This window comes from Hordeum vulgare, chromosome 7H (genome assembly GCF_904849725.1).
Source record: "Hordeum vulgare subsp. vulgare chromosome 7H, MorexV3_pseudomolecules_assembly, whole genome shotgun sequence".
NCBI classification, from domain to species: Eukaryota; Viridiplantae; Streptophyta; class Magnoliopsida; order Poales; family Poaceae; genus Hordeum; species Hordeum vulgare.
The window spans coordinates 509,983,736-510,011,496 of record NC_058524.1 but is presented as its reverse complement, the minus strand read 5'-3'; the positions used below and the strand labels follow the sequence as shown (position 1 = coordinate 510,011,496).

General features: G+C 44.7%; 1 protein-coding gene across 1 annotated transcript; it reads left to right on the top strand.

The window, feature by feature from the left end:
* The first annotated feature begins 9,228 nt into the window (after positions 1–9,228).
* Positions 9,229–11,956, top strand: LOC123409771 (putative hydrolase C777.06c). The gene is made up of 9 exons (XM_045102637.1): positions 9,229–9,529; positions 9,800–9,935; positions 10,011–10,138; positions 10,234–10,381; positions 10,470–10,575; positions 11,173–11,240; positions 11,362–11,397; positions 11,533–11,642; positions 11,739–11,956. Exons 1-9 carry the CDS (start codon positions 9,354–9,356, stop codon positions 11,794–11,796), a joined length of 966 nt encoding a protein of 321 aa, XP_044958572.1. The 5' UTR covers positions 9,229–9,353; the 3' UTR covers positions 11,797–11,956.
* The last annotated feature ends 15,805 nt before the right edge of the window (positions 11,957–27,761 follow it).

Below are 27,761 nucleotides of genomic sequence, written 5' to 3'. Positions count from 1 at the left end.
AGCAAAAATAATTAATTAAAAAAGCTATTTTTAAACTCCCGGTATAAGCAAAACAAGTTTTTAATCAAATCTGTTCTAACTCAAATTTTATAAATCCAAACGTAGACAAAATATATATTTTCGGAAACTACAAGCAAATTGTGATCTAACGCAAAAAAAATCATCTTCATTGGACTTCTATATTAAAAGATATAAGGGAAACAAAATTGGAACTGGTTCTGTTTCGGAAACAAAAACTGAAAAAGATAAAAACGAAAAAGTGACGTGGTGGATCCTGATTGGTTGTCGGGTGCGCGTTTTTGGCTATCTAGAGGGCGGCCGCAATATAAGAAAAACCCTTTCGTTTTTTTTCTATAATCTAACTAACAGAAAACCGGTTTTCTAACTAAACCAAAGGGGTAGGTTGTATCTAATCTAAACCGTTAACATATGATCTAAGGGTGCAAAACGAAAAAAAAGGGATGGGGGATTTGCTCACCGTGGCTGATAGAGAGGGGGCTCCCTCCGGTGAGGTGGCTGCTCCGGTGAGGTGGGGAGGTCGCCAGCAGGGTGGGGCGACGGAGGAGGGGGCGGCGCTTGGGGCGAAGGGGGCGAGGGGAGGTCGACGGGGCTCCTAGCGAGAGGGGCGAGGGGGTTCAAGGGGCTCCTGCGAGAGGTCCTGGCAGGGGCTCGACGGGGGTTGGGGTGGCTGCAGGGGGCGAGGGGATTACGGGTGGGGAGTGCACGGGGGTGGGGCGCTGGGGGGAGTCCCTGGTGGCTCTGTGCCGATCCTGGCAGGGGAGCTGGCAAGGAGAGATGCTCCCGGCGAGCTTGACAGGGAGGGAAATGGTGGGTGGTAGCGTGGGGGCTGCGGGCAGGGAGGAGGGGTGTTTTCTAGGGGAATGGAACGAGGAGAGATAGGGGCTTCTTATAGAGGTGGTGGGAGGCGCCGGGAGGAAGGCAATCTCGCGAATTCCGGAAGGGAAGTTTCCAGGAAGGTGCTGCCATGGCCACAGAAGGAATGTGTCGTGAGGAGGAAGAAGGTGTCGGTTGGGCCTAAGTTGGAAAGGCTTTAATGGGCCAGAGCAATGTTTCCTATTAAACAAGATTTATTTCCTATTTTCAAAAACCGGAAAGTAAACGATAAAAGGGAAACCAAATAAATTCGGAATATAGAGTTTCTATACACTAAAATTATTAGAAAAATAAAATCTAAATGATGGACATTTTTCCACGGCCAAAATAAAAACTTTTAAAAAAATGTTTTTCAGAAAAATCCCCTAAATGCTTTATTTCTTTTTGAAAATATTTTCTCAATTGAATTTTGGGTTTCATGGCTCAAATATTTCAAAGAATATCCCCGGGTTTTGGAGGGTCGTGTTCCTCCTCTCTTTTTCTCTTGCTTGACAGAGTATTGTTCCCCGGCATTGAATTGCAAATCAAAATCGAAAGAAATTCAACTATCACCTTGATTAAAACTCTTTATAGTTGAAGAAGTCATGCTATCTCCTCTCGCTGATTTTAAAAAGATGAATTTGAATTCAGAGGAAAACGGGGAAAGTCATTTTATTCCCTCTCATTCAAAAGTTTTTTAAAAAAAGTTTCAAACTTCACTCAAGTTTCAATCACTCAAACAAACAAACAATCAATCTAATAATTATATTAACATTCCAAAATTTTGGGATGTTACAATATCCTGGGGGCTACGCACACTTCAAGGAGCAAGAGAAGTGAACCAAGTCTTAGCATCATCCTTTAGCGAGAAAGGAAACAGCTTGAGGATATAGTAGTGGCGGATCTTTTCATCACTAGTGAATAGGGTCGCTATATCGTGCAGTTTGGTAAGATGGGCTACAACCGTTTCAGACTCATAACCGTGAAAAGGATCATATTCGACCAGAGTGATTAACTCAGGGTCGACAGAGAATTCATAATCCTTATCGGTCACAAAGATAGGCGAAGTAGCAAACTTCGGGTCGTATTTCATCCTAGCGTTTAGAGATTTTTCTTTCCACTTGAGCAGTAGTTTCACAACATCATAGCTATCCTTACACGCAGGAAAATCCTCGGCTATCTCTCCCTCCATAGCATAATGCTCAGGCATAACAGGCAATATAGCAGGTTCTACTTCAATAGTATCAGCAGTTTCAGAAGTATCATCACATCTAGCAGCAACTCTAGCAATTTGTGCATCAAGGAATGCACCTAGTGGCAAAGCAGTATCAAGCATAGCATCATCAGGCAAAGCAGTATCAAGCATAGCATCATCAAGCACAGGCGACATATCAAGATTTCTAGCATGAGGTAAAGTCGCAAAACTTACTCATAACTGAAGATGAATCAAGTGCACAGCTAGATGGCAGTTCCTTACCTGTCCTCGTAGTTGAGGGCAAGATTTCAGTTCTTCGATCTTTCGGATTCCTCACAGCGACCAGCAGACGTCAATCCCAAGTGACTCGGAGAATATAGCTGTGCTTTCCCGGCAACAGCGCCAGAAAATTGCACATTGACGGGAGACTATTCTTGACTTGATCCTCCTTCCCCGGCAACGGCGCCAGAAAATTGTCTTGATAACCCACAAGTATAGGGGATCGCAACAGTTTTCGAGGGTAAAGTATTCAACCCAAATTTATTGATTCGACTCAAGGGGAAGCCAAAGAATATTCTCAAGTATTAGCAGTTGAGTTGTCAATTCAACCACACCTGAAAGATTTAGTATCTGTAGCAAAGTATCAGTAGAAAAGTAGTATGATAGCAGCAGTAGCAACAGTAACCAGTAGCAGCAAAGTGACAGCAGTAGCAGCAAGGTAACGTAGCAAGGACCAGTAGGAAAAGACTCGTAGGCATTGGATCGGTGATGGATGATTATGCCGGATGCTATTCATCATGTAACAGTTATAACACGGAGAGATATGTAACTAGCTCCCGTTCGTCAATGTAATGTAGGCATGTATTTCGTATGTAGTCATACGTGCTTAGGGAAAAGAACTTGCATGACATCTATTGTCCATCCCTCCCGTGGCAGCGGGGTCCTAATGGAAACTATGGGGTTCTCCTTTTAATAAAGAACCGGACCAACGCATTAACACTTGGTGAATACATGAACTCCTCATACTATGGTCATCTCCGGGAGTGGTTCCGGCTATTGTCACTCCGGGGTTGCCGGGTCATAACACATAGTAGGTGACTACAACTTGCAAGATAGGATCTAAAACACACACATATTGGCGACAACATAATAGGTTCAGATCTGAAATCATGGCACTCGGGCCCTATTGACAAGCATTAAGCATGGCAAAGTAGTAGAAACATCAATCTCAGAACATAGTGGATACTAGGGATCAATCCCCGTCAAAACTAACTCGATTACATGATAGATCTCATCCAACTCATCACCGTCCAGCAAGCCTACGATGAGATTACTCACGAACGGTGAAGAGTATCATGGAATTGGCGATGGAGGAAGGTTGATGATGACGATGGCGACGATTTCCCCTCTCCTGAGCCCAGAACGGACTCCAGATCTGGCCTCCAGATGAAGAATAGGAGGTGGAGGCGCCTCCGTATCGTAAAACGCGATGAATCCTTCTCCTTGATTTTTTCCGGGCGAAACGGAATATATAGAGCTAAGATTGGAGGCGGTGGAGCTCTGTGGGCCCCACAAGCCTGCCAAGCGCGGCCAGGGGGGTGCCCGCGCCTCCTGGGCTTGTGGCCCACTAGCTCACCTCCTCCTGTGGATCTTTGCGCAGGTATTTTTCATTAATTCCAGAAAAATTCTCCGTGAATTTTCAGGTCATTCCGAGAACTTTTATTTCTGCACAAAAACAACACCATGGCAATTTTGCTGAAAACAGCGTTAGTCCGGGTTAGTTCCATTCAAATCATGCAAATTAGAGTCCAAAACAAGGGCAAAAGAGTTCAGAAAAATAGATACGACGAAGACGTATCAGTGGGCGAAACACGGACACCACTGAACACTAGAGGAGTAGATGGCTTATCAAGTGCATATGGTCCATGGCGCAGGCGACCTCTAAGTAGAACGTCCCTCATGTCCTGATCCTTGATTAAAAAAAGTAAAAAGGATGAAACTCAGTGAAGACATTATTGTCACTAGTAAGTTGAGGAACAAACAATAAACTACGAGTAGTAGAGGGGACTCTAAGAACATTGCAAAGATGTAGAGATTTGTGTTTATGAGTTAGAACGGTTGCCTGACCAACATGTGATATCTGCATACCTGCTCCGTTGGCGGTGTGAACCTGATCATGACCACGATAAGGCTCCTTGGTGGAAAGCTTACCAATCTCTCCCGTCAGGTGATGAGTAGCACCCGTATCCATGTACCATGTCGGATCAATGGGATACGATGGAGTGTGTCCATGCTCATGGGTAGCCAAGGCAGCGTGTTTGTCGTTGCCTTTGCCATTGTTGCCGATGCCGAGGAAGTCCTGCTTGAAGCAACGATGACAACGGGATGCTATGTGGCCAGAAAGGTCACACAACTGACAAGGGAGCTGGATGCCGCATGATGGGCAGCAGGCACAGGGGCGGCCACCCCTAGTCGTGGGCATAGAGGCAGAGGCGGGAGGCCGCTGAGTCTATGGAGTCGGAGACCCCACCTTGCCTCCAGTCGGTGGCTTGTAAGGCTTCCCTTTTCCGTGAATGGCAGCGTTGACAGATGCGAAACTTGGGTTGGAGCGGCGGGACTTGACGCATTGTTCCTTGGTGAGGACGCATGAGTAAAGCTCATGAGGTTGAAGCGGAGTGTCACAACCATTGATGTTCTCGGCGAGGTTATCATAGTCAGTGTCCAATCCGTTCATAACAAAGGTGATGAAATCCTCAAGACGGACCGGCTGACCAATGGAAGCGAGAGTGTCGGCGAGGCGCATCATCTTGTTGAAGTAGTCGGTGATGCTGAGATCAAGGAGCTTGGTCTCCCCCAGCTCCGTGTGAATGGCATGAGCATGTGCCTGTTGTTGAGACATGAAGCTCGTGTGCAGCGCAGACCACGCCTCCTGAGAGGTTGCAGGAAACAGGACCAGCGAAGACACTCCCTCTGTGAGAGATGACTGGATCGTAGAGAGGATCGCATGATCTTGAGCCAACCACGCATGCTACACTGGATGATGGGGCAGAGGGCACGGCAGGGCGCCATCAACGTAACCCTCCAGGTAACGACTGCGAAGGAGCGGCAGCACCTGCGCACGCCACGACAGATAGTTATCTGTCGTGAGTTTCACTGGGATGAGGTGCGCGAAGTAGAACGGCGCAACACCAGTAGCATGATAGGGCGGAGGTGGTGTCGCAACATGGAGCGATGTATAGTACCCCGGGGGCAAGGCACCACCGAGTGTGGCACGAACTAGCTCCGAGAAGGGAGCCCTAGCTGGCATAGAAGCACCATATTACAGCAGAGCCGACGAAGGCGGGTCGTACCCGGCGTTGCCAGGTGGCATGGGAGCTCCATAGGGCGCAGTGCGTGCGGCGCTGTATGAAGCCGCGGGTGCAGCCGCGTAGGGCGACATCGACGATGGGGCATGGTAGGGAGCCCCAGGCACAACCGCATAGGGCACCGATGGGACGGCTGGATCGGCGGAGAGGACATCTAGTGACCGGCTAGGTGGCCGTAGTGGGTCGGGGCACCCGTCCCAGGCGGTGAAGGCACATGCGCAACGGACGGTGGTGCCCGATCTAAGGAGGCACCGGCCATAGACAACGGGCCGGTGTGGATCGAGACCAGCTGTCGCGAGGAGAGGAACGGCGAGGCAGGAGTCGTAGGAGCATGGGCCGGCGCTCCGGTGGCGGCGATGGCGATCGGCACGGCGGCGACGGTGACGATCGGGCTAGGTAGGGAAGCGGAAGTCATAGGGACCGATCCAAGTTTAGAGCAAGTCTAGTAGAACCCTCAAACCCTCAAATTCTGGAAAATAACCGCTTTTTTACAGTTTTCGTCGACAAAACAACGTAGACTAGAACCCTTAAACCCTTAAACCCGTAAAAAAAATTAGAGGTCGAACCCGCAAACGCCCTCGCAGCCTGTAGAAGTAAGGGTTGGGGGGAGAAACTGTCCCCGACCTGCACTCCACTTCCTCTCCAGCGCGGGAGGCAGTTGGTTCCCCCGCGCGGGAGGAATCCGAAGCGGCCGCCGCCAGCCCGCCGCCCTCCACGCTCCGGCCGCCGCCCCGCTGCCCCAGCTCCTCCGGCCATGGAGGCCTCCGCCGCCGTGCCTGCCTCGCCCGGCCCCGCCCCCGCCGGCCGTCGTGCCTGCCTCGCCCGGCCCCGCCTCCGCCGCCGCCGCGCCCCCGCCCGCCGCCGTGCCTGCCTCGCCCGGCCCCGCCCCCGCCCCCGCACCCGCACGGCAGCCCAGCTCCAGCTCCAGCTGCGCTCCAGCTGCACCCGCACGGCAGCCCGATCTGCCCGACGAGCAGCTGCAGCTCCAACGACCAGCTCCAGCAAGACGAGGTACCACCACTGCAAATCTTCAGTAAATATGCACGGGTGTACTCAAATTCTGAAAATTCCAAAACACATAACAAGAAGATCTTCAGTTTACACTGATTTACTCCATTTAAATTCAGCAAAGCACATAACAAGAATTTTAAGCTATTGGAAAATCCAAAACAGCAAAGTTCCATTTTAACTAAACAGTATTTATACTCCCCTTTCGTTTAAATACTCCAGAAAGTAACAGCAAAAGATTCATTTAAATACACAGCACTGAAAAAAATCATTTAGTTGTACAAATGATTTAACAAATGTTCAGTAATTTCTTTGACAGTAATTCAGTTTACACTGATTTACTCAGGAAAAGTTCACTATAATAAGCAAATCATCTGGCTTTGTATCTGCACTTTTGTGGTGATGCAGAGATCATCACAGTGCATCTACTGCAAACAAAATTCAGTGTATCAACCCCATGTACTCCTCGAGTACTCTTTTCTGTGAACAAAATTCAGTTCATATGACTTGCTCAGGAGCCTGGTGGAGGGTCATGCATGGTCTAGGAAATGGCGTCAAGTGCAATTTTTTGGTGATGGTGCCGATGAAAGGGGGAAGATGATGATTGTGTGATGTAAAAACTATTAAACCATGCATCAATGATCTTTATTTCCGTGTTTGTTTGAAGGTTTATTATGTTTGTCTAGTGAAAATTATGCAATGACAAATGACAGTTTTAAGGGTTGGGGTTGGGGCAAAGACTAGAACCCTCAAACCCAACCCTTATAACGGAATATTCCGTTATAAGGGTTGGGTTTGAGGGTCCTAGTCTTTGCCCCTGTTTTTCAACCCTTAAAAGTGTCAAAAGTGGGCAATTCTCAATCCTTAAAACTGATTTTAGATTTAAGGGTTTCAGGATTCTACTAGAGATGCTCCTATACCATGTAAAGTGTATGGTTTGAAAAACTGCACCTTACCTCATAGGAGGTGTACAATACAATATACAAGATATATACATAAGCTAGTATAATACAGTCTAACACCTTGTAGCATCATCGCAATAGTCGAAGCAATCGAGTGTCTCAAAGACTGCCGACCGGCATCACAATGCTGCCACGCGGCCTCACCGTGGCATGACGCACGTTGCAGCCGGACCATCCTCGGAGCATCGTCGTCCCAGACTGCAATGTGTCGGCCGTCGTATGCAGCACACACTCCGCCCTTGATTTTGAAGCAGTTCATGTCAATAAATCCACGGGCGTCATTTCACTTCCAGAGCTGCACGTTGCTTCCCCGCAAGAAAAAACCCTGCACGTTGCTACATCGCACTACAAGCCGAGACGCTAGCTAGTACGTGAGCATTGCACTAAAGAATACGAACCAGGGAGCAGCGTGGCAGCAATACGAACGTGCGAGGGGCTTTGGGGGCGTGCAAGGAAAAAAAAGAGAGTGCTAGGCCTCGGCACGCCGGTCCAACAGTTCCGACCGGTTGTGCCCCAACCGTCCGTTGCAACTATCCTCAACCGTCTGATTTCTCTCTCTCCTCTTCCATTTTTTCCCGCGTTGACTTCTTCGTCTTCTTCTTTCGCGCGCCCACCCCGACCGCCCTTGCAGTCGGCCACCCCCTTATCTGGACCTCCTCCCTTCTGCAGTCCCATACCGATGGGATATGCTCTTCGTCCCCGTCGTCGTCGGTCGCCGTCCTCCTCGCCGTCGGTCATCTTGCAGCTCCGTACTTGCCGCTCGGTGTGGTAAGAAGCCATCGCTCCTCGTAGCAAAAAAAACGACGCCGTCTGCGGGTAGTACCGTGGGATCCCGCGTGCTCGTCATCGTCGTTTCCATCGTCAGCCTGCTCACCGCGCCTGCCGCCGACGTCGTGGTTCGCAGCAACCCACCACCAACATCTCGCCTCCCGTGAAGTAAAAAAAAGTTATCGGTGGTAGCTAAAAGCAATACGCTGCAACAAAATAGAATGAGGGATGTAGCAGATTTTTATAATGGTTGTAGCATTTTTTCATCATGGTTGCAGCTTGACCATGTCAACGCTTGTAGCAAAAAAAATACGGTCGCAACAAAACAAAATGACGAATGTAGCAAATTTGTATAATGGTTGTAGCATTTTTTCATCATGGTTGCAGCTCAGCCATGCCAATGCTTGTAGAAAAAAAACAATACAGTTGCAACAAAACAGAATAACGGATGTAGCAAATTTGTATATTGGTTGTAGCATTTTTTCATCATGGTTGCAGCTCGGCCATGCCAACGCTTGTAGCAAAATTTCCATCAACGCTTATAGCTTTTTTTCATGCCGGTTGAAGCTTTTTTCATGCCGGTTGAAGCTTTTTCGCATACTGTTTGTAGTTTTTTTTCAATAGTTGCATAGGCACAAATCTATCATGGCATGAGGCAGCCATGGCATCTCCCGTGGCTCCGTCCCAGCACCGGCGATGGCCGAATTCATCCAGTAATGGTAGTTCGCAGCAGCGTCAGCGAAGGTGCGAGGGACGTGCGGCAATGCCTGCGCGGGGGAAGGAGACGAGGGGACGACCACAGTGCCTGCGCAAGGAGAACGCACGATCCACGGGAACCGGACACACGCGACGCGTCCGGCCAAAACATTTTAGCCGACGCGTTGACTTGAAACGTTTATCACAAAAAAAACAAGTTGATATTTTCATTGTAATCATGTCAATCGAGCGGCTGGGGAGGTGACTGATCCCCGCACAGGATCAGCTGGATGATTCCTATCACTCGCCATCCGCTAAATACAAAGTCGAGAAAATAAAAAGGCGCGAAGACTTGCCGAGGTCAATAACAAAGCTTTCCCGAACAAGGAGAGGAGAGGACGGAGGAGGACCATACCGGAAGAGAAAACCAGTGTCCAAAACTCCCAACGAGACAAAACAAGAACCAATCCAATCGTCCCGGGATCGATGGAGACCGATCCGTCCAAGTTGCCGACGGGGGGATCTTCGTCGCTCATCTTCCTGGGCACGGGCTGCTCCGGCGCGCTGCCCGACGCGCGGTGCCTCCTCAAGCCGTCAACGCCGCCCTGCGCCGTCTGCTCCATGGGCATCTCCCTCCCGCCGGAGGGGAACCCCAACTACAGGTGCGTGCAGTACGGCTGCAGGCAACGACTTTCAGATAACTTCATATTCACTACAGATAATTAGCATTTCACGTTTGCTGAAATGCATTTTCTCATGTTGTTCTAGATATATTAGAAAAGTCGAACATACTTTACATGAATGGTCTAGATATATTTACATAACTTTGTGAGTCACAACTGCCGAATGGTGGAGTAGCTGCAAACGGGTTGAACAGAACATCCTACTAGTTAGTGCTTATGTGACCGCTTCATACGCCTGTTTGCTTTCAGGCTCAACACTTCCCTCTTGGTGGACTATTGCCATGACGACGGAACACACAAGTACATCCTAATCAACATCGGCAAGACCTTCAGAGAGCAAGTTCTCCGGTGGTTTGTCCACCACAAAGTTCCTTACGTTGACTCAGTGAGATATTCGACACTGCATTCTTTTCTGAAAGAATAAAAATCCTGGGGACTAAGAGGATTCTCTGCAGTGCAGATCATTCTGACTCATGAGCATGCAGATGCTGTATTAGGCCTTGACGAAGTCTGGGTGGTACAACCAAGAAATGGCAGAAACGACGTCGAGCAAATTCCTATCTTCCTCACGCAATTCACGATGGACAGGTTCATCTCCGTCTTCTGTTTTCCAAGTGAACTGAAAATACGCCGGATTAGTCACCAGAACATATCCTGTAATAACAACAGCCGTGAATTTACAGTATCGCGAGAAGATTCCCCTACTTGGTGGAGCAGAAGCCAGAGGATGGCGATGAAGATGCCCAAGCCGCGAAAATTGACTGGAAGATAATTGAGGAGGATGTCGACAAACCATTTGTAGCATCAGGGCTAGAGTTTGTGCCGTTGCCGGTAACAACCAGCGCTGTTGAGCGTTACTTTGATCTTGTTACATGTTTGACTCCTGGAGTGCTTACTTACCTTGCTACTCTGTGTTCAGGTAATGCACGGAGAAGGGTATATTTGTTTAGGCTTCTTATTTGGGAGGAGAGCCAGAGTTGCGTATTTATCTGATGTCTCAAGATTTCTACCTGAAACCGAGCATGGTAAAAAACTAATCTTGGTCCATAATTCTTTGTTCATATAATTAGAATGCATGTTCGTGCGGATCACAGATGGGAGGGTACTCTTGTTAATCAATACAGGATGACGTTTTTCACTGACATATATTTAAGGGTAGTTTGTACCGAAACTGAAAGATGTTACTAATCTGTTAAACTGCATCCATAAGTCTCAACATTGTTTATGATGTCCTTGATAGCCTAGCATGTTACTTATCTATTGTTGTTGCTAAAACTGTATGTCAAATGATATATGTGGGTTACCGAAAATCATAAAAGTCTACACCCCAACTTTAGTGATTTCATCTGATCAAATTCAATGGTAACACTTTTCAGTATGTTTCTCGGAAACCAGAGTCTTAGTACATGTCAGTTATCAAATAGTAGTATTAACAAGGTTGCAAATCATAATTTCACACGGTAAAAGATCTACTCCCTCCATTCCAAAATACTTGTCGTGGCTTTAGTTCAAGGAGTAGCTATATTTTTGGTTGGACTTTCTTGTTTCCTGCATATTGTACTGCTCCCTGTTATTGAATGGAACATAATGCTGAATTGCTGATGCTGATTCTTCGCCTCTAGCTATTTTGAAGTCTGGTGCTGGACAAGTTGACCTACTTATACTAGAAGCAAACTCTTTGCATGGAGTCGTAAGCCCGCGCCTCATTGCATGTCATAGAAAATACAAATTTGATGATTATTTGATACTACTAAATTCCAAATGTTGTCAAATATGTTGATAGTCTGACAGAGACTTCATGTTCTGAACAGGGAGATTCGTTCAGCACCCATTTAACTCTGAGTGAGGTTATTTTTCAAGGACTTCCTAATATTTTGTCTTGAAGTTTCCTTTATCATATTTGCCTAGCAAAATTGTGAAGTGTTCCTTGTATGAGGAAATAATATTTTCCTCAGCATGAAAGCAATGTCCTATTTTTGTAGAGTCTTGATGCTATCAAGAGAATACATCCTAAAAGAGCTCTGTTGATTGGAATGAGGCATTTTTTTGAGCATCAGAGAGAAAACCAGATGTTGGCAGAATGGTCTACCAGGTACGTCCGTGTATAGCTTCTGAAATAGTTAAATTCTTCCTTTATTTTCTCTAAGCCTAAAGGCCCTGTCTCATGTGTAAGCTTGTATCATCATAGAGAAGGAATACCGACACAACTGGCTCATGACGGCCTGCGAGTCTTCATCGACTTGTAATAAGGTATGCAAGGTCGCTGCGCAATACTCGAGGACCGACTACTTGGTAACTTTGAACAATTTCAATCATGTCAGTGCAGATTGCAACAGTTATTTTGTGAGGTCTTTTATGTATCCAAAAGATTTTAAGTTTGCTCATGTAGATATTTCTGTACACTATGTCATTAACTGGAGGCCACATTGATGTCCTAAGTGACAAGTAAATAAAAAAGGGTGTATGTGGTAACAAGTCCCCCACGGCTGTCGGCAGCGAGAACCTGCTCCCCTTGTGTCGGTCTCCGAAGTCCTTTGTTCCACCAATAGGTGGCGACGAGCTACAGGGTCGGACTACTCCAGTGGTGGTGGCGATGCGTGATGAGCGGTACAACAAATTGCTTGGGATGATGCAGCGACAGCCCTGCGTGCAACATACCCAGCAGACGATGTGCAATGACTAGGAGTGGTACGACGAAAGGTGTGGGATGTTGTGGTGGTAGCGGCAATGGCTCTGCGCTTGACAGATTTGGTGATTGGCGACGATAAGGCCGTGTTCAGTAGGCGTCGACGAGCATATGGCTTCTGGCACAAGCATCCGACACTCACGGAGTCGGTTCACATGGGCAAACCCCCCGCGCGTGGGGTTAGCATCAAGCAAGACGACATCCGCTTCTCTCCATAAGTAGGACATCGGGGCAGCGCCCCCAAGGATGTGTTGGATGTCGTAGGCCGACTCATGTCGGTGTGGAATGGTTGTGGCCAACTCTGCGCTACAACATGGGAGGTTGTCGACGGGGAAGCGTTATATCGGAGATCACAGAGGTCCCCTTTTAGATGTTTGGTGAGAGGAGGCCTTGTTTATCCAGGTTGGGTCCATGGAGGAGGTGTAACACCCTACATCTTGCATGATGTTCTTGTTGTTTTTTGGATATATGGATATGTGTGTGTCTACAAATATGGTTTTTTTCTTGTAAGTTTTAGAGAGTAAGTATACTAGAACCCGCCAGTGTTGTAATGTTTTGCAGTGCAGCCCGATTCTTCAGAAAAGTAAGAAAAATTCAACCCCTTATCCTTGACGATTCTCTCAAGACAACAGCAAACCATAGATGGTTACTTCAACAATGCAATGGAGAAACAAAAAGTTTGAGCCAAATCTGAGGAAGAAATCTTTCAATAATTAATCAGAACTTTAAGAATTTGAAGACATGAAATTGAAGGTCTTGAAGATTAGAAAATCAAAACTTCCATCGCCGAGCTCTTCTTGTTTACTAATCATAAGGTACTCCAACATACATTGCATCCCCTTTTAGAATCTTGGCCGATACTCTTGGAAGAGCAACAAACAACTGATCGTGACTGGTCAACTTTGAGAATTCAAAGACATAATATAAATTGAAGGTCTTGAAGATTAGGAAACCAAAAACTTTGAGCGTCATGCACTTTGAGGTCAACTTGTTTGGCACTACAAACAAACAAATCATAATAAGGTACTCCTACATACATACTCCTATAGTTAATGGACATCAACTGAAGGAAGAAGCGCTATTCATTTGTTCGTCATGCTGGCTGGCTGGCTGGCCGGGTCGATGAGCGATGAGCGGATTCGGCTGTTGATGATTTAGGCGGCGGGTGTTGGTGTGCGTCGCCGCGGGCGGTGCGCATGGCGGCGCAGGCCGATGGCTGTCGTGGCCCTCATGAAGCGCAGGTTGGTGTCGAAGATATCGTTGAAGGAGCGGGAGATGTGCTCGTTCTGATAGACGCAACGATAGAAGTGGATGAGGCGCTGCTCCCTGTAGGCGGCATCGTCGGGGTAGTTGGTGTGGAGGGAGTGGCGGTCCAGCATGGCCCTGTTGCACTCGGCGCGCGCGGCGGCCTCGTCGGGGTGGCTGCTCATCAGCGGCCGGATGGCGCGGCGGAAGTAGCGCATGGCCCACGCCTCGTGGCCCCGCCTAAGCGCGCGGACGAAGCGCTCGAACCTGACGACGAACAGCGTGGCGGACGCGGAGGGCGTGGTGCTCTCCTTCCCGCTCATGAACGCCGTCACGTACTCGTCCGCCGCCCGCCAGCGGCCCTTGGCGAAGAGGTCGTGCAGGTGCGGCAGGTCCAGCTTCAGCCTCGCCTCCTTCTCCAGCGCGTACGCCGCCCGGTGGAGCTTCCTCGACTTGAGGAAGGCCAGCACGCGCCGCAGGACGATCCACTCCGACTGCCGGTCCATGGCCATCCGATCAGTCAAGACTAGCTTATCTCCTCACTGATTCTGCCTGCCCCCTTCTCGATCTTCTCTTTCAAATCCACAAAGCACCGACCGAGCGATCCCTTGGTTTGTGCATCATTCATCTCTTCTGGCGTGCTTTTATAGATTGCGGCTCTCCGATTCCGGCTGAGACTCCAAACCGCGTCGCCTGGGAACTAGCGAGAACTAGCGAGAAGTAGGAAATCCTCGCTCAACGCGAGAGCGACATGGGCCGGCCAAGATATTTGTAAATCATGCATGTTAATTTGTTAGTAGTGAGGTAATTTTATATTAGTAGTGAGGTAATTTTACATCATGCATGTTAAAAATTTATGCGTGCATGTGAGAATAAATGTGGCTCGATGAAATGGCTAGGACGAGGAATAAGTTATATATATACGGATTTATATATATTATCTTCCCTAATAATAAAACGCGGATAGCTTCTCTCGTCCTCGCTCACGGTTTTACAAAAAAAAACCTTTTATTTCAGAGAAATTAACCCGCAGTCCTTAGTTTAGTTAAAAAAAACGTTTCGTTTTTATAGAAGCACCCCTCCCCGTGATCAAGGGGTCGTCTTATCCACATCCCTCCTCGACCAACGCCCCCATCCAGGCCGGATCCCGCCGCCGGCGAGCTGCCAAAGCCGTCGCCCCCAGCTCTGCCTCCTCCGCAGCTCCGCCCAGATCCGGAGCACCGCACCCGCGAGAAGCCGCGCCGCCCTGCCTCCTGCGCCTCCCCGCGCTCCCTGCCTCTCGGCGCTCAAGAGCGCCGGCGCCGTGGGCATCATGGTGGACGTGTGGTGGGGCATCGCCAAGAGCGAAGGCCCCGGCCAGTACAACTTCGCCGGCTACATCGAGCTCATGGAGATGGCCAAGAAGGTCGGGCTCAAGGTGCAGGCCATCATGTATTTCCACCAGTGCGGCGGCAACGTCGGAGACTCAGTCACATACGTGCTCTGCGCCCTCTCCTCCATTACTTCCTCCTTCCTACTGTATGATCATATCCATTCAGTTTTGAGAGACTCTGGGAGTCTAATAACTCCTAAGATTCTCTACTGGTGTTCTCAACTGGAAGAACACCGGTCAGTTACAAGGGCCTCAGGAAAATAAATCCTTTGCTAAACTGGAACACTCGGTTCATGCTCATGAATTAAATTGCTTGCTGATTAATTTGCCCATGCTATTCACATGAAACAGGATCAGTTATTTTATAAAATTCATTTGATTTTGTTGTAGGGGGGAGGTCAATAGCAAGATTTATGATTTCCCAAGTAAGATGACATACAACTGAGTGTTGTTCTGACTTTATGATATAAGTGTTATGCACAAATATTTCTGATATTCAACTGATAATGATCATCTGCTCTGTTTTAATAGGCCGTACGTTTGTTCTAGCCTATATATACGCATGCCCCAGAAATTTAGAAATTTGTATAACATGATACTGAGGTTGTATCATGACTTATGAGTCTGCCACAAAATGATCTTATCACAAAAATAAAACCATTTTATGATTCATATACGATTTTACGAAACTTATTCTCCTATCAGATTCAGATTGTGTAACACTTATACAATGATTCTCTTGGATGTCATGTCTTCATGTTGTTTAAGGATTTTTATATCTGAAAGTTACGACAATATAGATAGGGGAGATAGCCATCTGCTCCGACTTTTTGAGGTAACCGCAAACGCCATATCCACCATCGATGGCAACTCTCTCTTTGCCCCCTTGAGCTGGACCATGAATTCCGCCCTTCTTTACTTCACACTATCATCAATTCCCCCATGGGCTGTCGAGCGGCATAGCATGGGTGCTTCTCCAGGTCTTAGAAACCTAGCTTATTTGGCCCTGTCAGCAATTTCCTCTTCTCTTGGCCTCTTTCTAGGTATCTCTTATGCACAGTACATATATTAGATTGACAAATTACGTTGGCGTGACACTTATGGTGGTGCTTGGCTGCTAGCAGTGTCAACTTTCCGGCCCTGTCAGCAATTTCCTCTTCTCTTGGCCTCTTTCTAGGTATCTCTTACGCACAGTACATATATTAGATTGAAAAATTACGTTGGCGTGACACTTATGGTGGTGCTTGGCTGCTAGCAGTGTCAACTTTCCATGTGATTATTAGGGTTATAATTCTACTTTGTGTGATATACTTTTCAGATTCAACACCATAAGTTCCTTCATTGATTATTTGTTGTAGCTCCCACTTCATATAGCTTTGATGAAGTAATTTTAAATAAGTAGGCTAAGCAAAACCCTACCAATAAGGAAAATAATCAGGATGGACAAAGTTAAAGGTTCCGACCACTTTGAGTCTATTGTACACAGTCTTTTCCTACGTTTCTGCAAACCTATACAAATTAAGATTGGGCTTGCTAATCTTTTCTGTATATATATAGTGTATATTTGCCTACATGGACAGTAACATCAAGTCAGCATATAACATAATTTCTCTTTTTTTTATTTATTATCTGTAATATTTTAATGTTGATTCTAATTTCAGTTGATATAGAAAACAATATTTTCAATTCCAGCGAGACCGAGCGACCTATATTATATATTATAAACATAGCATCCTGATTTAAAGTATTGAGCTACAACCACTATCTAGCTGCGATTTCAAAAACAAATGCTATTGAGAGTGACACTGTTTCAGCTACATTGCTCACTTGGACTACATCATAAACTGGACTGGGTAGCAGTCCCCATGCAGCTCCATTCTAAGTTTTTAGTTTCACGGTATACGATGCAACTACAACTTCTTTTATGAGAAGGTTTCTCTATACTTTTGCATGCCTAATTTGGCTATTTTTATGTGCAGTCTATCTGGAGTAGTACCGCTGTCACTGTTAGCAAGAGCGGAAAGGAGGACAAGCGACGACATGGGCCGGGTACCGTGTCAAAAAAGAGGACACATATATGTGGGTTTTTGAGTTATGCTTATTGGTTAAGGATGTGGGATATTATTGTTTTCTTCCGTTGCAACGCACGGGCTTTTTTACTAGTAATAATAAAATACGGATTGTTTCTGCGATACGCTATGCCAATTATTCCTAAAATTATAAAATGTTATCCATCAATACCACCTATAATAAGTGACTAAAACTGTTTCAAACAGGAAAATTCCATGACTCGGCCGGTCCATGTAGTAACCTCATATACTGTGTTCTAGGCAAAGGGAAAAAAAAGGCGCGACGTTTGGGCTAGCCCATGTTCGGCAGCCTCTTTTCTAAATATATATTTTAACTTACTTTTATATATGTTTTTCATTTTTTTAATTTGGGATTTTAAAATAGTTAAGACTTTGTTTAAATTTGCATTTCGAAATAAAAGTGTTAGTAAATCATAATTTTTTGTTGATTATAAAATAATCTTGATTTTATACTAAAATATTTGCTTATTAAAAAAATGTTCAAATTTTTGAAAACAGTTGTTCGGGAAATAAAAAAGTATTCATAATGTTCTTTAAAGTTCGTGTGTGAAATTTTCTCATAAAATTCAATCAATTTTGGCCAATTCAAATAATGTTCATGAATGGAAAACTATCTTGAAATTTTAAAACTCTTAATGACTTACAAAATAGTTTATCATTCATTAAATGTTACCTAATTCAAAATGATGATGCATTTCGAAAAATATTTTTTGAATCAAAATAAAATTTGCCAAATCATAAAATGGTTGCTAATTTCCAAAATACGTTCCAGAAATTTCAACAAAATGTTTGTCGATTCTACAAAATATTCGCCAAGTCAGGAAAAGTGTTCAAAAATATTGAAAAATTAGAGAAAAGTTTGCAAATAGAATTAAATGGTTGAAAAGATTGTAAGTATTCAGGAATTTTAAAAATTGTCAAGATTTCAAATATGTGCACGAGTTAAAAAAATGTTCATGATTACGCAAAATTGAAAGTGCTACTGTATCTCGATGATGCAGCAAAATGTGTTCATAGCCATTGGAGATTATGATTTATTTTTTGTTATAATGCACGGGCCTATTTCTAGTATTTTGAAAAACAAACTTTACATAAACCTTGAAAATTGGTGGACAAAGCATTTGTAAAATTTCAGATGTGTATAGAGAATTCTTTTATCATGTATATGAAAAATGTATACAAAAAATAGACTATGTGTGTGAAAAAAGTTGACCTTGCATTAAAAAAATACAATCAAGTAATTGAAAATGTTAAATGTGCATATACGTTTTTTGACCGTGTATTTAAGATATGTTAATGAAGCATTTAAAAAATAGTAACTATGCATAGAAAAATGTTGACCATATATCAAAAAATGTTAATCAATCATTTGACAAATAATTGAATATGTATAAGGAAAACATATACCCTGTATTCAAAAATATTAATCCTTTATTTGAATAATGTTAAACATGCATAAAATCTTTATTATATGTTTATAATAAATGTACAATGTGTATGTAAAAATTATCCATAAACAATATAAGTGCTTGAAAAAGTTAATAATGTATTAGAAAATAGCCATGTATATACAAAATGTTTCATACGTATACAAAAAAATGTTAAATGTATACTGAAAAATATATAAAATGTGTAGAACCAAAAAGATATTCATAAAAAAAATTAAAATCCCAATGAAAACCAAAGGGAAATACAAAGAAAATGAAAATCTAGAAGAAACCAATTCAAAAGAATGGAAACATGAAAATCCGAAGAGAAAACTACGAAGGCCGATAAAACCAAGGAAGAAATAAAAATCATTTAAATAGAGGAATAAACAAAGAAAAAAGGAATAATTATGAAAACCAAGAATGAAACACAATACATCATCTAAAGTACAGAGGAGTAATGTGCATCACATCATCTAAAGTACAGAGGAGTCATGAAATACACTACAATGTATTTCATGTTTCTTTCTCCCCTCGAAATGTGGCAAGAACTTTTCTGCCACAATTTCGAAACTCATTCATAGCTCTTGTGAAATGAGGAAACTTCGATTATCTAGCTCATTCATCTTATCACTTCATGTAAAATGAAGTTATAAGTTAACTAGTATGGGAGTACTTTTTCCTCATTTCATTTCAAAAACTCAAAAGAGTTCTTTATAATTGTCACTTTTGCAAGTCACACTTGCATATCATTCTTGTCTTTAGGTTCGTCTGTTACTTTTATCCTTTATGTATTTAGTGATTGCTTAATGACCGTTACACATAAGGTGTACGGTCGATATTAGGAAAGCTTAATAGTTACTCCATACTTTTCTCCCATAGTGGGACACATTAACCGCACATGAGTCATCATAACTTTCTCCTGTCATACAGGATAAGGCCTTTGCCAAAATTTCTCCCGCCATACACGGATTGTTGACATAATACAATGTCAACTTTACCCGGTTACGCAGGCATTTTTCCCAGACTTTTCCCGCCATGCGGGTAATTCCCTATAAGGGACATAAATGCCATAATTGACTCTTTTGACTGCATATTCAATCATCAAATTCAGAAATAAATCTGAATTATCTTTGACACACATACTTGATCTGACGTTGGTCAAATTAAGCATGCATGTATCTCAATCGTGTTGACTGAAAAGGGAGACTGCTTCATAGAGAGTACATGAAAGACATTCGTCAACCAAGACTCTCAATGATATATCTCTTTCTTTTCTTGAATTAATATCCAAGAGGTCTTTTCTTGTGAAGTCATTCTTTAGAGAGAATATATTTCCTCAAGTTATGACATTTCTTTTCCATCTTTCGGGTCACTAGTACCCAAACATTCGCTTTCATGAATGAAAGCATGAAAAGAAAACTTTTAGTCTGGGAGAGCTTAGCTAATAAACAAACAATAATGAGCATAAAAAATAACCCTACGTTGATCTGGTTAAAATTATGCACATTAAACCTTTTAAAACCTTTTTGTATATTTTAAATCACCATTGTGGCAGAATTAGAATAAAACATCATTCTTCCGCATTAATTCCTTATCACCGTTGGGGCGGAAATGAAAATAATGCATATAACTCATAAACAATGTGTTGATAGTATTCTTATTGAACAACTTTGCTAAGAAATAATCATCATCATTTCTCTATCTGTGCTCCGAAAATTGATCACTTTGATACAAAATTTATCAGAGATTTAAGCTTTAAACATAAGATGACTCATATAATTATAGTATTGTTATCATCAACGTTGGTCAGAAAATAGCAATACCATATTTAACTTTAAAACAAACATTTTTCTTTTGTCATAGCGGAAATTATTGGAATCTTATTTCACCCACAAGGGAAAAAGAACATTGCTAATAACAGTTCTTCCAATTAAATTTTCCCGTTGGTTCTAATTTAATTGGAGGATTAAACATTTACTTTGCAGCGGAAAAACGTGAATATGAAAATTCATGCACCTTTATAGAAAAATATTCTGTTAAAAATAAAAATTCATGAACTTTAATTTCCTTTTATAAAATCCACGGACTTTTCTCTTTCTGAAAATCTTTCTTTTATTTTCAGAACCTTTTATTTTTCTTTGAAGAAAAATCATGTTACTATTACAGAAAAATATTCTGTCATAATTAAAAATTCATGAACTTTATAATCCCTTTTATAAAATTCATGAACTTTTCTTTTTCTGAAAATCTTTCTTTTATTTTCAGAACCTTTTATTTTTCTTTTCAGAAAAATAATGTTGCAATTCTGTATAAAATTACAGAAACTTTGAACATTTTTAATTTCTATTTTTCTAAACATAGTTTCATAGAAAAACAATGCTTAGAAACAATTGTTGAATCTGCCTAAAAATAAAATGACAGAGTAAAACTTTCGGCCTACAGGGGCCTACTTGGGCCGCCCTGGGAGCCTACTTGCCGAGCGGCCGAAACTGATGGCTCTGGCCTTGGCCTCGGCCTCTTAGTGGGCCGGCCTTCCCTGGCGCAGCGCTCACAGCGGCCCAAAGGCCCGAGCCAGCCTAGGGTTACCTAGTGGATCGATGGGGGCCGTCGGATTGAATCCAACGGCTGCCTGTGCGCCTCGGAGCAACAGAACAGGAGACCGGTGGGGAGGGGCAACCCTAGCGCTCATTTCTCCCTCCCCAGCCCGCCGCTCTTCTCTCTCTCGCAACAGCGCTCCTGTCCCGAGCGGCTCTGCTCAGTTCGTCCCCTCGATCGAGGGGTTCCATGCCCCGTCGAGCGGCGGCTCCATGCCCCGTTCGTCCCCTCGACCGAGGGGTTGCCTGGGATGCCCCGACGCCGCGCCTCTCCCTCCCTTTGCGTTCCGTGGCGGCAATGGCCTCCCTCGCGTCGGTGGCATGCATGCCCCGCCGAGGAGGTCCCTGAGCCCCGCGTCGCAGCTCACGCGTGGAGGTTTGTGCCCCGCGGGAGGGTGTGGCGATAGGCGCCGGTCGTGGCGGCCTAAGGCCCCGCGCCGGCCTTGTCTTAGCTCTCGGGCCTTAGATCCTATGGCACTGCGGCCACCTTCTTCGCCGGTGGTGCGTTTCCCTTCGTGGAAGCGCACCGCCGTCGAATGGCGTGCCCGTGGTGCCGACAGGGAAAAACCGCGGCATCATTCCCGTTCCTTTGTCGGCGCGCGCGAGCACCTTCGAGGTGAACGCGCCACCGTCAAGCGAGCGGTGTTGATGCCCTTTGCCAGCTCGTTCTTGGCCATTGTCCCATCCCCCTTTGTTTTTTTTGGTTGCCTTTTTCGGATTGGATCCGATTCACTTCTTTGTTTTCATGCTGGATCTAGATCCATACTTTGCCTCCACAGAGGTAGGTTTTTCTTCCCCACACCTCGGCATGCCGATGCGTGTGGGGATCGAGAGGAACAAGCGCGGCCTTGCGGCGGCGCTTCTTTGCCGGAGAGAACTCCAGTGAAGCTTTCTTTTCTTTGATCTTTGCCCTTCTCGGGTTCATATCGGAGAGGGGGGAAATCTTTACTTGTACTTCTTCATCCGAAAACACATCAAAAAGCCTCGTGGCTCATGATACCATTGATAGATCCCGTGGATCTTAGGCTAGATGTGTTCGGTATGAGATAGTGATTTATTACCTTGTGGTGCACTCGCTGAGCTTCCTTCGGTCGATCGTCGTGAGGTGGTGACGACGGTGGGGAAGCAGAGAGAGATCCGGTAGCGGCGGTGATGGACTTCCCATCACTTCAGTGCTACCCTCTGGATCGGATTAGGGTTGAGAGTGGGGAACCAGTGGCGGCGGTGAACCTCGTATCTTGTGCCATGGTCCCCACCTCCTCTTTATAGCACTGCGCGACAGGGGCCCACCAGCCTTGCTTGGGCTGGACGCCCCTGATCAGGGCGTGGGTCAAGGTTCCAATGAGCCGTTGGGCCCATTGAACGAGAGATCAACCTAACAAGGGGTAGTTTGTAACGAAACTGAAAGATGTTACTAATCTGTTAAACTGCATCCAAAATTCTCAACATAGTTTATGATGTCCTTGATAGTCTAGCATGTTACTTATCTATTGTTGTTGCTAAAACTGTATGCCAAATGCTATATGTGGGTTACCGAAAATCATAAAAGTCTATACCCCAACTTTAGTGATTTCATCTGCTCAAATTCAATGGTAACACTTTTCAGTACGTTTCTCGGAGACCAGAATCTTAGTACATGTCAGTTATCAAATAGTAGTATTAACAAGGTTGCAAATCATAATTTCACACGGTAAAACATCTACTCCCTCCGTTCCAAAATACTTGTCGTGGTTTTAGTTCAAGGAGTAGCTATTTTTTTGGTTGGACTTTCTTGTTTCCTGCATATTGTACTGCTCCCTGTTATTGAATGGAACATAATGCTGAATTGTTGATGCTGATTCTTTGCCTCTAGCTATTTCGAAGTCTCGTGCTGGACAAGTTGACCTACTTATACTAGAAGCAAACTCTTTGCATGGAGTCGTAAGCCCGCGCCCCATTGCATGTCATAGAAAATACAAATTTGATGATTATTTGATACTACTAAATTCCAAATGCTGTCAAATATGTTGATAGTCTGACAGAGACTTCATGTTCTGAACAGGGAGATTCGTTCAGCACCCATTTAACTCTGAGTGTGGTTATTTTTCAAGGACTTCCTAATATTTTGTCTTGAAGTTTCCTTTATCATATTTGCCTAGCAAAATTGTGAAGTGTTCCCTGTATGAGGAAATAATATTTTCCTCAGCATGAAAGCAATGTCCTATTTTTGTAGAGTCTTGATGCTATCAAGAGAATACATCCTAAAAGAGCTCTGTTGATTGGAATGAGGCATTTTTTTGAGCATGAGAGAGAAACCAGATGTTGGCAGAATGGTCTACCAAGTACGTCCGTGTATAGCTTCTAAAATAGTTAAATTCTTCCTTTATTTTCTCTAAGCGTAAAGGCCCTGTCTCATGTGTAAGCTTGTATGATCATAGAGAAGGAATACCGACACAACTGGCTCATGATGGCTTGTGAGTCTTCATCGACTTGTAATAAGGTGTGCAAGGTCGCTGCACAATACTCGAGGACCGACTACTTGGTAACTTTGAACAATTTCAATCATGTCAGTGCAGATTGCAACAGTTGTTTTGTGAGATCTTTTATGTATCCAAAATTGTAAAATAATTCCAACCCCTTATCTTTGCCGATCCTCTCAAGACAATAGCAAACCATAGATCGTTACTTCAAAAGTGCAATGGTGAAACAAAAAATTTGAGAGTAAGTATTACATGATTTGTAAGATTCCCCGGCCAAATTTGAGGAAGAAATCTTTCAAGAATTAATCGAAACTTTAAGAATTCAAAGACATAAAATTGGAGGTCTTGAAGATTAGGAAATCAAAACTTCCATCGTCGAGCTCTACTTGTTTACTAATCATAAGGTACTCCAACATACGTTGCATCCCCTTTTAGAATCTTGGCCGATACTCTTGGAAGAGCAACAAACAACTGATCGTGACTGGTCAACTTTGAGAATTCAAAGGCATAATATAAATTGAAGGTCTTGAAGATTAGGAAACCAAAAACTTTGAGCGTCCTGCACTTTGAGGTCAACTTGTTTGGCACTACAAACAAACAAATCATAATAAGGTACTCCTACATACATACTCCTATAGTTAATGGACATCAACTGAAGGAAGAAGCGCTATTCATTTGTTCGTCATGCTGGCTGGCTGGCTGGCCGGGTCGATGAGCGATGAGCGGATTCGGCTGTTGATGATTTAGGCGGCGGGTGTTGGTGTGCGTCGCCGCGGGCGGTGCGCATGGCGGCGCAGGCCGATGGCTGTCGTGGCCCTCATGAAGCGCAGGTTGGTGTCGAAGATATCGTTGAAGGAGCGGGAGATGTGCTCGTTCTGATAGACGCAACGATAGAAGTGGATGAGGCGCTGCTCCCTGTAGGCGGCATCGTCGGGGTAGTTGGTGTGGAGGGAGTGGCGGTCCAGCATGGCCCTGTTGCACTCGGCGCGCGCGGCGGCCTCGTCGGGGTGGCTGCTCATCAGCGGCCGGATGGCGCGGCGGAAGTAGCGCATGGCCCACGCCTCGTGGCCCCGCCTAAGCGCGCGGACGAAGCGCTCGAACCTGACGACGAACAGCGTGGCGGACGCGGAGGGCGTGGTGCTCTCCTTCCCGCTCATGAACGCCGTCACGTACTCGTCCGCCGCCCGCCAGCGGCCCTTGGCGAAGAGGTCGTGCAGGTGCGGCAGGTCCAGCTTCAGCCTCGCCTCCTTCTCCAGCGCGTACGCCGCCCGGTGGAGCTTCCTCGACTTGAGGAAGGCCAGCACGCGCCGCAGGACGATCCACTCCGACTGCCGGTCCATGGCCATCCGATCAGTCAAGACTAGCTTATCTCCTCACTGATTCTGCCTGCCCCCTTCTCGATCTTCTCTTTCAAATCCACAAAGCACCGACCGAGCGATCCCTTGGTTTGTGCATCATTCATCTCTTCTGGCGTGCTTTTATAGATTGCGGCTCTCCGATTCCGGCTGAGACTCCAAACCGCGTCGCCTGGGAACTAGCGAGAACTAGCGAGAAGTAGGAAATCCTCGCTCAACGCGAGAGCGACATGGGCCGGCCAAGATATTTGTAAATCATGCATGTTAATTTGTTAGTAGTGAGGTAATTTTATATTAGTAGTGAGGTAATTTTACATCATGCATGTTAAAAATTTATGCGTGCATGTGAGAATAAATGTGGCTCGATGAAATGGCTAGGACGAGGAATAAGTTATATATATACGGATTTATATATATTATCTTCCCTAATAATAAAACGCGGATAGCTTCTCTCGTCCTCGCTCACGGTTTTACAAAAAAAACCCTTTTATTTCAGAGAAATTAACCCGCAGTCCTTAGTTTAGTTAAAAAAAACGTTTCGTTTTTATAGAAGCACCCCTCCCCGTGATCAAGGGGTCGTCTTATCCACATCCCTCCTCGACCAACGCCCCCATCCAGGCCGGATCCCGCCGCCGGCGAGCTGCCAAAGCCGTCGCCCCCAGCTCTGCCTCCTCCGCAGCTCCGCCCAGATCCGGAGCACCGCACCCGCGAGAAGCCGCGCCGCCCTGCCTCCTGCGCCTCCCCGCGCTCCCTGCCTCTCGGCGCTCAAGAGCGCCGGCGCCGTGGGCATCATGGTGGACGTGTGGTGGGGCATCGCCAAGAGCGAAGGCCCCGGCCAGTACAACTTCGCCGGCTACATCGAGCTCATGGAGATGGCCAAGAAGGTCGGGCTCAAGGTGCAGGCCATCATGTATTTCCACCAGTGCGGCGGCAACGTCGGAGACTCAGTCACATACGTGCTCTGCGCCCTCTCCTCCATTACTTCCTCCTTCCTACTGTATGATCATATCCATTCAGTTTTGAGAGACTCTGGGAGTCTAATAACTCCTAAGATTCTCTACTGGTGTTCTCAACTGGAAGAACACCGGTCAGTTACAAGGGCCTCAGGAAAATAAATCCTTTGCTAAACTGGAACACTCGGTTCATGCTCATGAATTAAATTGCTTGCTGATTAATTTGCCCATGCTATTCACATGAAACAGGATCAGTTATTTTATAAAATTCATTTGATTTTGTTGTAGGGGGGAGGTCAATAGCAAGATTTATGATTTCCCAAGTAAGATGACATACAACTGAGTGTTGTTCTGACTTTATGATATAAGTGTTATGCACAAATATTTCTGATATTCAACTGATAATGATCATCTGCTCTGTTTTAATAGGCCGTACGTTTGTTCTAGCCTATATATACGCATGCCCCAGAAATTTAGAAATTTGTATAACATGATACTGAGGTTGTATCATGACTTATGAGTCTGCCACAAAATGATCTTATCACAAAAATAAAACCATTTTATGATTCATATACGATTTTACGAAACTTATTCTCCTATCAGATTCAGATTGTGTAACACTTATACAATGATTCTCTTGGATGTCATGTCTTCATGTTGTTTAAGGATTTTTATATCTGAAAGTTACGACAATATAGATAGGGGAGATAGCCATCTGCTCCGACTTTTTGAGGTAACCGCAAACGCCATATCCACCATCGATGGCAACTCTCTCTTTGCCCCCTTGAGCTGGACCATGAATTCCGCCCTTCTTTACTTCACACTATCATCAATTCCCCCATGGGCTGTCGAGCGGCATAGCATGGGTGCTTCTCCAGGTCTTAGAAACCTAGCTTATTTGGCCCTGTCAGCAATTTCCTCTTCTCTTGGCCTCTTTCTAGGTATCTCTTATGCACAGTACATATATTAGATTGACAAATTACGTTGGCGTGACACTTATGGTGGTGCTTGGCTGCTAGCAGTGTCAACTTTCCGGCCCTGTCAGCAATTTCCTCTTCTCTTGGCCTCTTTCTAGGTATCTCTTATGCACAGTACATATATTAGATTGACAAATTACGTTGGCGTGACACTTATGGTGGTGCTTGGCTGCTAGCAGTGTCAACTTTCCATGTGATTATTAGGGTTATAATTCTACTTTGTGTGATATACTTTTCAGATTCAACACCATAAGTTCCTTCATTGATTATTTGTTGTAGCTCCCACTTCATATAGCTTTGATGAAGTAATTTTAAATAAGTAGGCTAAGCAAAACCCTACCAATAAGGAAAATAATCAGGATGGACAAAGTTAAAGGTTCCGACCACTTTGAGTCTATTGTACACAGTCTTTTCCTACGTTTCTGCAAACCTATACAAATTAAGATTGGGCTTGCTAATCTTTTCTGTATATATATAGTGTATATTTGCCTACATGGACAGTAACATCAAGTCAGCATATAACATAATTTCTCTTTTTTTTATTTATTATCTGTAATATTTTAATGTTGATTCTAATTTCAGTTGATATAGAAAACAATATTTTCAATTCCAGCGAGACCGAGCGACCTATATTATATATTATAAACATAGCATCCTGATTTAAAGTATTGAGCTACAACCACTATCTAGCTGCGATTTCAAAAACAAATGCTATTGAGAGTGACACTGTTTCAGCTACATTGCTCACTTGGACTACATCATAAACTGGACTGGGTAGCAGTCCCCATGCAGCTCCATTCTAAGTTTTTAGTTTCACGGTATACGATGCAACTACAACTTCTTTTATGAGAAGGTTTCTCTATACTTTTGCATGCCTAATTTGGCTATTTTTATGTGCAGTCTATCTGGAGTAGTACCGCTGTCACTGTTAGCAAGAGCGGAAAGGAGGACAAGCGACGACATGGGCCGGGTACCGTGTCAAAAAAGAGGACACATATATGTGGGTTTTTGAGTTATGCTTATTGGTTAAGGATGTGGGATATTATTGTT

Coding starts and splice junctions, on each gene's coding strand:
- LOC123409771 (XM_045102637.1), top strand. CDS start 9,354: ATGGAGACCGATCCGTCCAAGTTGCCGACGGGGGGATCTTCGTCGCTC. Junction 10,576..11,172: donor TCTACCTGAAACCGAGCATG/GTAAAAAACTAA, acceptor CTTCGCCTCTAG/CTATTTTGAAGTCTGGTGCT. Junction 11,398..11,532: donor CCCATTTAACTCTGAGTGAG/GTTATTTTTCAA, acceptor CTATTTTTGTAG/AGTCTTGATGCTATCAAGAG.